The 12613-nt window shown below is 52.3% G+C and overlaps 1 protein-coding gene across 2 annotated transcripts in view; it reads left to right on the top strand.

The window, feature by feature from the left end:
- The first annotated feature begins 530 nt into the window (after positions 1-530).
- DCP2 (decapping mRNA 2) overlaps positions 531-12613 on the top strand; it is a 48188-nt gene continuing 36105 nt past the window's right edge. Inside the window, exons 1-2 of one of the 2 annotated variants that reach the window (XM_078883694.1) lie at positions 531-942; positions 4574-4634. In XM_078883694.1, coding sequence (XP_078739820.1) covers positions 890-942; positions 4574-4634 — 114 coding nt within the window. In that variant the 5' untranslated portion in view covers positions 531-889. The remainder of the gene's footprint in view (positions 943-4573; positions 4635-12613) is intronic. The other variant, XM_078883693.1, reaches the window with a different exon arrangement.

Below are 12613 nucleotides of genomic sequence, written 5' to 3'. Positions count from 1 at the left end.
CAACCACGGTATCCGGTCTCGCGTAACCGCGGTCTCAAATCTCAAGCATCCACGCCACCAGCGGCGCATCAAGCGCGTGTTGTGCAGCAGTTGAGAGACCCTGGATGATGATGTCGATGGTGCATTAGATGGGGGGGGGGGGAGGCTGGGGTATTGAGGCATTCATCCAGCAGTTGAGAGACCCTGGCTGATGATGCCAATGGATGGCGTTTCCCAGCAGAAATTTACTTGTTAACTCACTGGAAGTTGCCTTGTTACCCCCCCTCCCCCCACCGGAAGTAGCCTCGTTACCCCCCCCCCCCCACCGGAAGTCGCCTAGTTACCTCACCGGACGTTGCCTAGTTATCCCACCGGACGTTGCCTAGTTACCCCCCCCCCCACCGGAAGTTGTCTCGTTACTTCACTGGAAGTTGACTCGTTATCCCCCCCTCACCGGAAGTCGCCCCATCGGACGTTGCTTAGTTACCCCCCACCCCACCGGAAGTTGCCTCGTTACCCCCCCCCCCACCGGAAGTCGCCCCACCGGACGTTGCCTAGTTACCCCCCACCGGAAGTTGTCTTCAGAGTTGGGCGACTGCTGCGCCACCCCCCCTCTCAGTTCAGAAGCGGCGGAGTGGATTCGGTTCCCTCTCTCTCTGTGTGGCTCTCTCACCTCGCTCCCTCTCGCTATCTCCCCCCACCCACTCTCTCTGTGGCTCTCTCCTCTCGCTCTCTAAGCTCCCTCTCCTCTCGCTCCCCCCACACGCACACTCTCTCTGTGGCTCTCTCTCTCTCTGTGGCTCTCTCCTCTCGCTGGCTCGCAGTTCAAGTGTTCAAAGTTTCCACAGTCGGGAAGTCTTCTAGCTTTCGAACCGAACACAGCAACAACCACCACCACCCACATCTCCCAATGGACGCGAGAAAGACGGCGATTCCCGGGAGCGTCCTCAACGATTTGTGCAGGCGAGACTCGCACACTGTACTACATACACTGCACTATACACACTGTATACTGCACTATACATACTGTACTATAAACACTGCATATTGTGTGTTTAACACGTAGGCTTTCGCGACCACTGTTATTCATAATCAACGTTTTTGGGTTTAGATCGCGTTATTTATAAATGTGTCGTAACCCTCCACCACCCGACACGGCCAATCAGTAAAAATGTGTCACGTTGACAAAAGACAAATAGTTCACTGCTTTAGCCCACCGGTGTGTTGAAGCCACAACATTTACAATTTGAGTACGACGTTTCGCTGGTAATTGCATCCAGCATCATCGGGCAATTCGCCCGATGATGCTGATTGGCCGTATCGGGTGGTGGAGGGTTACGCCACATTTATAAATAACGCGATCTAAACCCAAAAACGTTGATTATGGACTGCATATTGTACTATACACACTGTACTATATACACTGGATACTGCACTATACATACTGTACTATAAACACTGCATATTGTACTATACACACTGTACTATATACACTGTATACTGTACTATACACACTACATACTGCACTATATATACTGTATACTGTACTATACACACTGCAGATACTATACCACACTGCATTACTACACACATGTACCACACTGCAGATACTACGCATACTACACACACACATAAGTGTACCACACTGCAGACTGTACTATATACAGTGAGGGAAAAAAGCATTTGATCCCCTGCTGATTTTGTACGTTTGCCGACTGACAAAGAAATGTTCAGTCTATCATTTTAATGGTAGGTTTATTTGAACAGTGAGAGACAGAATAACAACAACAACATCCAGAAAAACGCATGTCAAAAATGTTATAAATTGATTTGCATTTTAATGAGGGAAATAAGTATTTGATCCCCTCTCAATCAGAGAGATTTCTGGCTCCCAGGTGTCTTTTATACAGGTGTAGTGTTGTAAAGTACGGACTTCTAAACTTCTTTATGGCACACACTGTTTATTGTCTTAATACACAGTCCCTATCACACAAAGGGGTATACAGTCCCCTCACCCGTTACCCTGAGGAGGTACAGCCTCCGGACCTTATACAACTCCACACTCACGCTTAGCTCCTATTCTAAGGAGGTACGCTGACCCAGCGCTGGCCCGGCGGGTCCCCGACCTCTGGTCGCTCAGGACCTTCCCCCTCACAAGGGCGGGAAGGCTGGGAGCCAGGGTCCTTGCTATCTAGGACCTAATCTCTCCCCGACCACTGGTTACACTGAGCCCTAGCCCTGATAAGGGCTGCAGGGCTTGGTCCAGGGTCCTAGATGTCTTTGGCCAACTTGGGTCTTCATGTAGCAGAACTGGCCCAGAGCTTCTCAGCGCTCTGGCTTTTATACCGTTTCGTGGCCGGGTTGTCCAATCCCCGGCCACCTTGTGGAACTTTCCGATTGGTCCTTCCCAATCTGGCGTTTGGATCCCACCTTACCTTATATGACCCTGACCGTTCGAACGAGCGGGAAAACCCTGTTTATGATTCGCTCTCTCACAGCTTGCGAACAGCGAGTAGTTATCACCACTACACAGGTAACGAGCTGAGATTAGGAGCACACTCTTAAAGGGAGTGCTCCTAATCTCAGCTTGTTACCTGTATAAAAGACACCTGTTCACAGAAGCAATCAATCAATCAGATTCCAAACTCTCCACCATGGCCAAGACCATAGAGCTCTCCAAGGATGTCGGGGACAAGATTGTAGACCTGCACAAGGCTGGAATGGGCTACAAGACCATCGCCAAGCAGCTTGGCGATAAGGTGACAACAGTTGGTGTGATTATTCGCAAATGGAAGAAACACAAAAGAACTGTCAATCTCCCTCGGCCTGGGGCTCCATGCAAGATCTCACCTCGTGGAGTTGAAATGATCATGAGAACGGTGAGGAATCGGCCCAGAACTACACGGGAGGATCTTGTCAATGATCTCAAGGCAGCTGGGACCATAGTCACCAAGAAAACAATTGGTAACACACTACGCCGTGAAGGACTGAAATCCTGCAGCGCCTGCAAGGTCCCCCTGCTCAAGAAAGCACATATACATGCCCGTCTGCCAATGAACATCTGAATGATTCAGAGGACAACTGGGTGAAAGTGTTGTGATCAGATGAGACAAAAATGGAGCTCTTTAGCATCAACTCAACTCGCCGTGTTTGTAGGAGGAGAAAGGCTGCCTATCACCCCAAGAACACCATCCCCACCGTCAAACATGGAGGTGGAAACATTATTCTTTGCGGGTGTTTTTCTGCTAAGGGGACAGGACAACTTCACCGCATCAAAGGGATGATGGACGGGGCCATGTACCTTCAAATCTTGGGTGAGAACCTCCTTCCCTCAGCCAGGGCATTGAAAATGGGTCGTGGATGGATATTCCAGCATGACAATGACCCTAAACACACGGCCAAGGCAACAAAGGAGTGGCTCAAGAAGAAGCACATTAAGGTCCTGGAGTGGCCTAGCCAGTCTCCAGACCTTAATCCCATGGAAAATCTGTGGAGGGAGCTGAAGGTTCGAGTTTCCAAACGTCAGCCTCGAAACCTTAATGACTTGGAGAAGATCTGCAAAGAGGAGTGGGTCAAAATCTCTCCTGAGATGTGGGCAAACCTGGTGGCCAACTACAAGAAACGTCTGGCCTCTGTGATTGCCAACAAGGGTTTTGCCACCAAATACTAAGTCATGTTTTGCAGAGGGGTCAAATACTTATTTCCCTCATTAAAATGGATTTTGTTGTTGTTATTCTGTCTCTCACTCTTCAAATAAACCTACCATTAAAATTATAGACTGATAATTTCTTTGTCAGTGGGCAACTGTACAAAATCAGCAGGGAATCAAATACTTTTTTCTCTCACTGTACACGTGTACCACACTGCAGATACACGCTGAATACTAAACATACACGTGTACCACACTGCATACTATACACACACGTGTACTACACTGCATACCATACACACACGTGTACTACACTGCAGATACACGCTGAATACTAAACATACACGTGTACTACACTGCATACCATACACACTGCATACTATACACACACGTGTACTACACTGCATACCATACACACTGCATACTATACACACACGTGTACTACACTGCATATACACACTGCATACTATACACACTTGTACTACACTGCATACCATACACACTGCATACTATACACACACATGTACTATACTGCATATACACACTGCAGAATACACACACGTGTACCACTACAGACTATACACACACGTGCACTACTGCAGACTACACGTGTACCACGCTGCAGATACACTCTCCTGACATTTGGAAAACCGGTAACCGATTGTGAAGACCGTTATCAACTTACACCAGCTACCCTTTAACAATCCTGGATATCCCGCACTTTATCCACACAAGCACCTATCTGACCTCCGCTGCTACACCCCGCGCATGTGAGCTTGTGTCTAATGTCTCGTGTGTACGTGCGTGTGTGCGTGTTTGTATGTGTGTGTGTGTGTGTACGTGTGTGTGTGTGTACGTGTGTGTACGTGTGTACGTGTGTGTACGTGTGTGTGTGTACGTGTGTGTGTACGTGTGTGTGTGCGCGCGCTGCGTTTTTCCCTGCAGCCGCTTTATCCTGCACGTGCCGAGTGAGGAGCGAGAGGCCCCGGTGCGACTCTGCTTTCAGGTCAGTGTGAATCCCTTGTGGTCGAACCCCTCCGGTGGAATCCCTCCGGTCGAATCCCTCCGGTTGAGTCCCTACGGTTAGATCCCTATGGTGGAATCCCTATGGTGGAATCCCTCCGGTTGAGTCCCTACGGTTAGATCCCTACGGTCGAATTCCTACAGTTGAATTCCTACGGTCAATTCCCTACGGTTGCGTGCAACCGAATACCGCCCGGGTGGCGATATTTAAGCAGCACACGAGGTACTCATTTGAGGCCGAGTCGACCTTGGGGAGGCCTACAACCGGGTTCACTCTTTACCATGCGGATGGCTGAGGTTTCCCTCTCGCGTGAAGTCCAAGTAAAACCAGTGGGCCAGTTCGACCTACACACGGCACGCGCGCACGCCCAGGTAGGCAGATATCGTACGTAGAATACTCAGGCAGCAAAGACACAGTGTGTAAACACACAGTGTATACAGGTAGTCCTCTACTTACGATGGAGATGCGTTACGACGACTCCATCGTAAGTCAAAGATATCGTAAGTCGAAGATGGCCTAGCCTACCCAGGAGTCTTAAAGAATGGTGATAATTTGGCAAAACGGAGCAATTTTCAGTACCGTACTGTATAAACTATATACTGTATGTATTTATTAATTACAATACTGTATTGCACAGTAAAATGTAAAGTAAAAAAACAAGGTAAATTCTTAGCCAACCTATATGAGCTGCAATTTAATAGAAAGGCGGGAGATGTGTACATCCCGGCAGCGTCCCAACGTGCAGTATCGTACCTCGTACGCTGCTGCGTTTGCCTGTCGCGGGAAGTTTAAAATATTTTACAATTTTGTCGTATCGCTATCGCCATCATAAGATCGAAATATTGTAAGTCGGACCATCGTAACTTGGGGACTATCTGCACACACAAATAACAATGTATACACACAGTGTATACACACGGGTGGGAGCGGCGGTGCACACGTTTTTTCGTCGCCGCGATCCACCAACCCCCCCCCCCCTCGCTGCCTCCACACGGCTGGGTCACAGGCCTCGTGCGTGGCGTGTGGACATCTCGGCAACCGATTGTGCGCGGTTGCGCAACCGGTTTGCTCACTAGTACGTGCGTGTGTGTCTGCGTTGGACTTCTGTCGCACCGTACGTAGCCAACTGCGCTAATTGGAGGTGCGGGTGGAAGGACAACAAACTAAGCACAGCAACAAGTAGTTCTCAATGTAATATCATGGTGTGGTGTATAGTGTAGTGTATAGTAGTGTGGTGTATAGTATAGTGTATAGTAGTGTGGTGTATAGTGTAGTGTATAGTAGTGTGGTGTTTCGTAGTGTAGTGTATAGTAGTGTGGTGTATAGTAGTGTATAGTGTAGTGTATAGTAGTGTAGTGTTTCGTAGTGTAGTATATAGTAGTTTTGTGTATAGTATAGCGTATAGTAGTGTAGTGTATAGTAGTGTATAGTAGTGTGGTGTTTCGTAGTGTAGTGTATAGTAGTGTGGTGTATAGTAGTGTTGTGTATCGTCCTGTTGTGTATAGTAGTGTGGTGTATAGTAGTGTTGTGTGTAGTGTAGTGTGTAGTGTAGTGTATAGCTGCTGCTGCGGGGATGAGTGGAGTTAGCGTGATGATGGTTTAACGCCCCTTGGCAAGATCAGCAGCAAAGGTGTTGCTGTGGCGGTTCATTTGTGGTGGGCGCTTTGTGTGTGTCTTTAATGAGAGCGACCTTATGACGCCGCATTCGTTCGGGCAAACAAGACGCCAACGTGGCTGGGCGAGCACTGGGATGGATGGCGGGTGTCGGAAGGGTTTGCGGACGATTTGAGCCGCACAAGACCTCGTGGCAATTTGGTGGCGGAGCCGCTTGTGTAGTGTTTCGGGGGTGAGTGCGGCTGACGCTAAGGAAGCCGGCGATCCAAGACCGAAGCAGGAGCAGCAGGAGGAGGATTTATCCACAATTCCGGCCGTCGCCTGACGAGGCGTAACGTCACGGTTTACTCAGGTTGTAAATGTGTGCTTGGGCTACACCCGTTTCAAACCTTTTAAAACAGTCTGCCTCAGCAGCAGACTGTGCTTTCCCACCTGATGACGGACGCTTGTGTTGTGCCGAAACGTCGTGATTTATTTTATTTTGTACCTACGTGACTTTACCGAAAGAACCAAAGATTATGGATTCCTGCAGTCACGAAAGCTTCAAATCAAGATTGTGTGCTGTGCGTTTACTCTCCAAAAAACAAACAACCGGATAGTTCTCACTAATTGGCATGTCTCAAATAACATAACAAAAACTTGACTATTGGCTGCGTCTGGTGGTGGTGACAGATTTAATGACGCATTTATATTTACGCGATCTACCCCACTTAAACCTCTGTTGTGGCTAGGAGATGTTAACTACCTCGCCTGGTATACAGGAGGGCGTGAGTTCGATCCTGACCCCGATGACGCCTGCCTGCTGTATATTTGAAATTTGCGCGTTCTGCCTGTGGTTGCGTGCTGATTTAAGCACTGGAGTCCATGCATTGCGATTTATGGCTGGGTCTGGAGTTTCGTTCGGACCAGTTACAGTTGACACAATTCAAAGCTAAATTATTAACTGTTTGTATTTTACCAGGTAATGCCCCCACTATGCTTCGTAGCTTTTTTTAGAAGCGACAACGGAGGGCAGAGGAGCGACGCTCACAACAATGAGCGGAGCGTCGGGCGGCTAAAATGCAGCAAGTTGGCATAGTCGGGGCACAGCTGGTACATCTGCCAGTCGTCTCAGTCAGTCGACCCATGGGACCGCATGTGATAGCCTCAAAGTGCACCTGGCCTGGCACAAGCGCCTCAGGCACCACCAGTTAGTGGCAAATGGCGGCTATTGTTGTTGTGTGTGTGTGTATACACTGCATATATGCACTGTTTATGCACTGTGTTTGTGTGTATAGTGAGGGAAAAAAGTATTTGATCCCCTGCTGATTTTGAACGTTTGCCCACTGACAAAGAAATGATCAGTCTATAATTTTAATGGTAGGTTTATTTGAACAGTGAGAGACAGAATAACAACAACAAAATCCAGAAAAACGCATGTCAAAAATGTTATAAATTGATTTGCATTTTAATGAGGGAAATAAGTATTTGACCCCCTCTCAATCAGAAAGATTTCTGGCTCCCAGGTGTCTTTTATACAGGTGTAGGGGTGTTACAGAGAGCCCGTTATGCATGGCAGCCTATGGTAAACAAGCACAGTGGGCGGGGCTACGTCAGTGCATGGGCAGGTGCCCTCTACGACGTCCGCGCTTCGGACGTTACGATCCCCCGGGGCCCCACCCTTCAGGGAGGGGGGTGTATAAAAGGGGAATGTATCGGGGGGCTCGGGAGTGATGTTTAGCTAAAGAAGAGGAGGCGGAAGACGTCTGAGATAGAGCCCTGGACTCCCCCTGGTACGCCGTCCTTATCAGGACCGCGCAGGCTCGAGCCAGTGGCGTGGTACCAGAGCCAGAGCCAGTGCTGGTCTGGACTCTGGGTACCGGGCCCGACTGACCAGTGTCGGGCCAAGATAGCCTCCCCTAGCCCATTAGTGGAGGACTCAGAGGCAGGCTAAGGTTAGCCTAGAGGTGTGTCCTCAGATAGACGGGTGAGGGGGCCGATACCCCCTCAATTGTGTATGTCACAAAGTTGGTATTCAAATAAACAAGTGTGCCTCCAACTCCGGTGTCAACGAGTCGTAAGCGTTACTACATCTGGCGTCAGAAGTGAAACAAAGTACGAACATGGATACACGCCGGACGACTCGAGTCGGAGTACCAGGGGCGGAGGACACCGCTGCAGTTGGAGAGCCCGAGACGGCTGAAGATGCCATCGAGCAGCCGGGGCTGGGTGCATCCACGCCACAGCAGCTGGAGGAAGGGGAGCCGTCGACGGAGGGGCTGAGGCAGGCGCACGCGAAGCTGGCCGAGCTGCTGTACGCCGCAGCCGCCATGCTCGATAACATCACACGGCTGGGGGCTGCGGGACCGCCACGAGGCGACAGCAGCCAACGACCACAGCGCCTTCCCGCCATTTCAACGGAGCAACATTTTGAAACTCCCGCCATCGCCGCAGCTGCTGTTGAGGGCGTGGCCGCTCTAAGCATCGCGTCCAACGGCGGGAGTACAGTACCTGCCGCGTCACCACGGGTGCGACCGGCGATGCCATCGCTGCTTCGGGCCGACGCTGAGTCGAGTGAGGGAGACGAGGGAGCGCGATCGTCCTCTGCAGCCGCTGCCTTACATCAGCGACTGCCGCCGCTCAAAGAATTTGTGGGCGAGGAGGGCGACTGGGGCGGCTTCCAGCGGCGCTTCCTCGCTCACCAGGAGATGGCACAGTGGACAGACGCCGAGGCTCTCCGAGCACTGCCAGCACTCCTCGACAGCGACGCCCTCGCCACACTAACATCGGCAACGAAGGAGAGGCGTTCCACGCTGCGGAAGGCGATGCAAGTGCTGTCCGCTGTGTATGGGCCACCATCGGACTGTCGTCAACTTTTTTACGATCGCCAGCGGGGGACGAAGGAGTCGCCCCTGGCGTACCGTACAAGCCTCCTGGCGCTGGCAAAGGAAGCCTTTCCACGAATGGACGACGAGGGGATCGACGCCATGGTGACAGAAAAGATACTTTTGCTGGCGGACGACTTAGACATCGTCATTGTCGCACAGGACGATGCAGAAATGTGCTCCCTCCAAGCGGCCCGTCTCCTCCACGCAAACCTGTCCTCTCAACGACGGAAGGCCAGCAAGGCGGCGAGCGGGCGCGCCGTCGCTGCGGCCACCCTCCCGGCGGAAGAGGTGTGCGCCATCAACCATCGACGGCAGCACGGAGCGGGAGCGCGGGAGGACCGGGCCGGTTCAAGCCGTCTACAACATCCATCGTCGGCACCAGCGCTTCCACGCTGTTATAACTGCGGCATCCGGGGCCACGTCGCCTCGGGGTGCCGCTCTCCTCGGCAGCGCGGGACGACACCTCAACGGGACGCCGGCCCTCGTCACAAGCTCCACCATCATAATCCGGCGAGTCGCGGCACCCCTCATGTTTGGCCCACGCACACGCCCGTCACACACTCGAACACCGCAGCGAAGGGGGGGCCAATATCGCGTACCATGACACCAACACGCACCGCTCTGGGTACTCACATTGAACCCAGCCAGTGGTCCGTGTTGGCCCATCGGGTTGTAGCCGCGTCGTCGGGGTCGTCGGCCGTTGTGGGTCACATCGATGGGGTCGAGGTGCGCATCCTGGTCGATACAGGGGCATCGGCGACCATTATTTCGGAGTTGATTTATAACATTCTCCCTGCCCAGAGCCGTCCTTTGATGCCTGTTAATGTACCATTCTTTGCTGCTAACGGGGGTTCACTTGGCATCATCGGACAAATTCGAGCCCAGATTTGTGTCGGGGATATTAAATTATCTGGGCCCATTTTTGTTTCCTCCTCGCTGGCGGTTCCGTGCCTGCTGGGGACGGACTTCCTGGCCAAAATGCCGATTAGGATATTAATCGACCAGGGATGCATTGAGCTCCCATCGGGCCGACGCATGGCGTTTCTGCCATCCCCCGCTACGAGCCGGACGGCGTGCGCGACGGTGCCGGCGTTCGTAGATAGAACGGTGCGCGTTCCTCCGGGGGCGCAAATGTTGATCCCCTTGAAACTTCGGCGGCCCTTCGCTAAGGGCATTGGGGCTCAAGGGGTTCTGTTGGGACCGTCTAGGGCCGGGGTCAGTGGACCTAATTTACTCCCGGCCCAGACCATAGTGAGAGGGGAAGGAGAACCCTTCATCGCGGTCCTCAATGTCGGCTCGCAGACGGTGGTGGTCCCACAGGGGACCGTGCTTGCTCACGCAACGCCGGTGCCCTGTGAGGAACCCGTCGCGAGTCATGTCGGCGCTGTCCCTGCACCGCGGCCACATTCGGACAGCGATGAAGGGTGGCTCGAGGCGCTTTGCGCGGGATCGACGGACCTCTCAAATTTAGAGCGCCAACGTCTTAAGACACTACTGCGGGAATTTTCCGACGTTTTCAGTCGGGATAAATACGATTTGGGCTGCACTCATCTGCTGCGTCACCACATTGATACGGGTGACAGCACGCCAATACGCCAGAATCCTTTTCGGTTGAGTCCCGCCGAAAAGGACCATGTCAAATCGGCTGTTGATGACATGCTAGCCGCCGACATCATTTCTCCCTCCAACAGCCCTTGGGGAGCGCCGATCGTCCTGGTTAAGAAGCAGGACGGTTCGTTGCGGTTTTGCGTTGACTTTCGGCGCCTTAATAAAATTACGGTTGCCGACGCATACCCGCTCCCACGGATGGACGAATCGCTTGACGCCTTGGCGGGCGCGCGATTCTTCTCCACATTGGACTTACTTTCGGGATTCTGGCAGCTTCCTCTGGACGATGATTCAAAGCCTAAAACTGCTTTCCGTACTCCGCACGGCCTGTTTCAATTCAACGGGTTGCCGATGGGCTTACACTCAGCGCCGGCAACTTTCCAGCGGTTGATGGAATTGGTTTTGGCTGGGTTGCAATGGGAGTCGTGCCTGATTTATTTGGATGACGTCATTGTCTTTGGCAAAACTTTTGATGAACATCTCCAGAGGTTGCGGGCGGTTTTCCTAAAGATGCGGGCTGCTAATTTGAAATTTAAGCCCCAAAAATGCCATTTGTTACGCGAGTCGGTGCGTTATTTGGGGCACATCGTGGGGCGCTCAGGTATTTCTACCGATCCCGCCAAAACGCAGTGTGTAAGCTCCTGGCCGACTCCCACCTCAGTGGGAGAGGTTAGGAGTTTTATTGGGTTTGCGTCGTATTATAGACGCTTCGTCGCTAATTTTGCGACTATCGCCAAACCCCTACATGCTTTGACATCTAAAGGGGTTCGGTTCTGCTGGGGTCAGGAGGAGGAAGCTGCTTTTTGCTCCCTTCGGGACGCTTTGGTAAACGCTCCTCCCCTGATTTACCCTGATTTTTCAAAACCGTTCTTGCTCGACACCGATGCGAGCAACACGGGTATTGGGGGCGTGCTCTCCCAGGTGGTTGACGGCGTGGAACGTGTGGTTGCGTACGGCAGTCGGGTGTTGTCTCCAGCGGAGCAACGGTATTGTGTCACCCGTAGGGAACTGTTGGCAATTGTCCATTTCGTCCAACAGTATCGCCCATATCTGTACGGTCGGCATTTCACCGTCCGCACAGATCATGCGGCACTGCAGTATGCCCTGAGGGTTCAACAGCCATCGGGACAATTGTCCCGATGGTTGGAGGTCCTCCAGGATTACGATTTCCAAACCACATACCGTAAGGGCGTTCGCCACACCAACGCGGACGCTCTGTCACGCTTGCCAACCACCTCCGAGTGTGCATGCCTCCTGGGGTCTGGACGTTGCAGGCCTCCAGGGGACACATCGGTACCTGTCTTGGCGGCCGCCAACGACGACGATGCAATGGTTCCTAATTCGATCGAACAACAGGGCAAAGATTCCCTGTTGGGGTTGCCCGTCATTGAATGGGGGCGCCTCCAGATGGAGGATGTCTCCCTCCTCGGGTGGCGACGTCGCGTTGGCGGTGCGGCGGGGGGAAAAAGAGGTGCTTCCGACGCATGGGAAATGTGCCAAGGTCTGCTAATGCATTGGGACGGGAAGTCACGTCGACATCGGCTGGTTGTCCCTACTGGGTTGCGGGGTAGGGTGGTATGGGCCGCTCATGAGCGCCTCCTACACCTGGGGACCCAAAAGACTCTCGCCTTGCTGCAACTTGATTTTTACTGGCCTGGCATGACGAGGGATGTTGGGGATTTGTTGGGATCGTGCCCTCAATGTGCACAACGCAAACCGCCGGCACGGGAGTCTAACCCGCCCTTGCAATCGATCAAAGTGTCCAGGATAAACGAGCTGGTCGCTCTGGACATTTTGGGACCATTCCCCGCCACCCCCAGAGGGAATAGATATTTGTTGACGGGTGTCGAGTATTTTACACGCTGGCCTATG

Source organism: Lampetra fluviatilis, chromosome 72 (assembly GCF_964198595.1).
Source record: "Lampetra fluviatilis chromosome 72, kcLamFluv1.1, whole genome shotgun sequence".
Taxonomy (NCBI): Eukaryota; Metazoa; Chordata; class Hyperoartia; order Petromyzontiformes; family Petromyzontidae; genus Lampetra; species Lampetra fluviatilis.
This window is presented reverse-complemented; position numbering and strand designations above follow the sequence as displayed.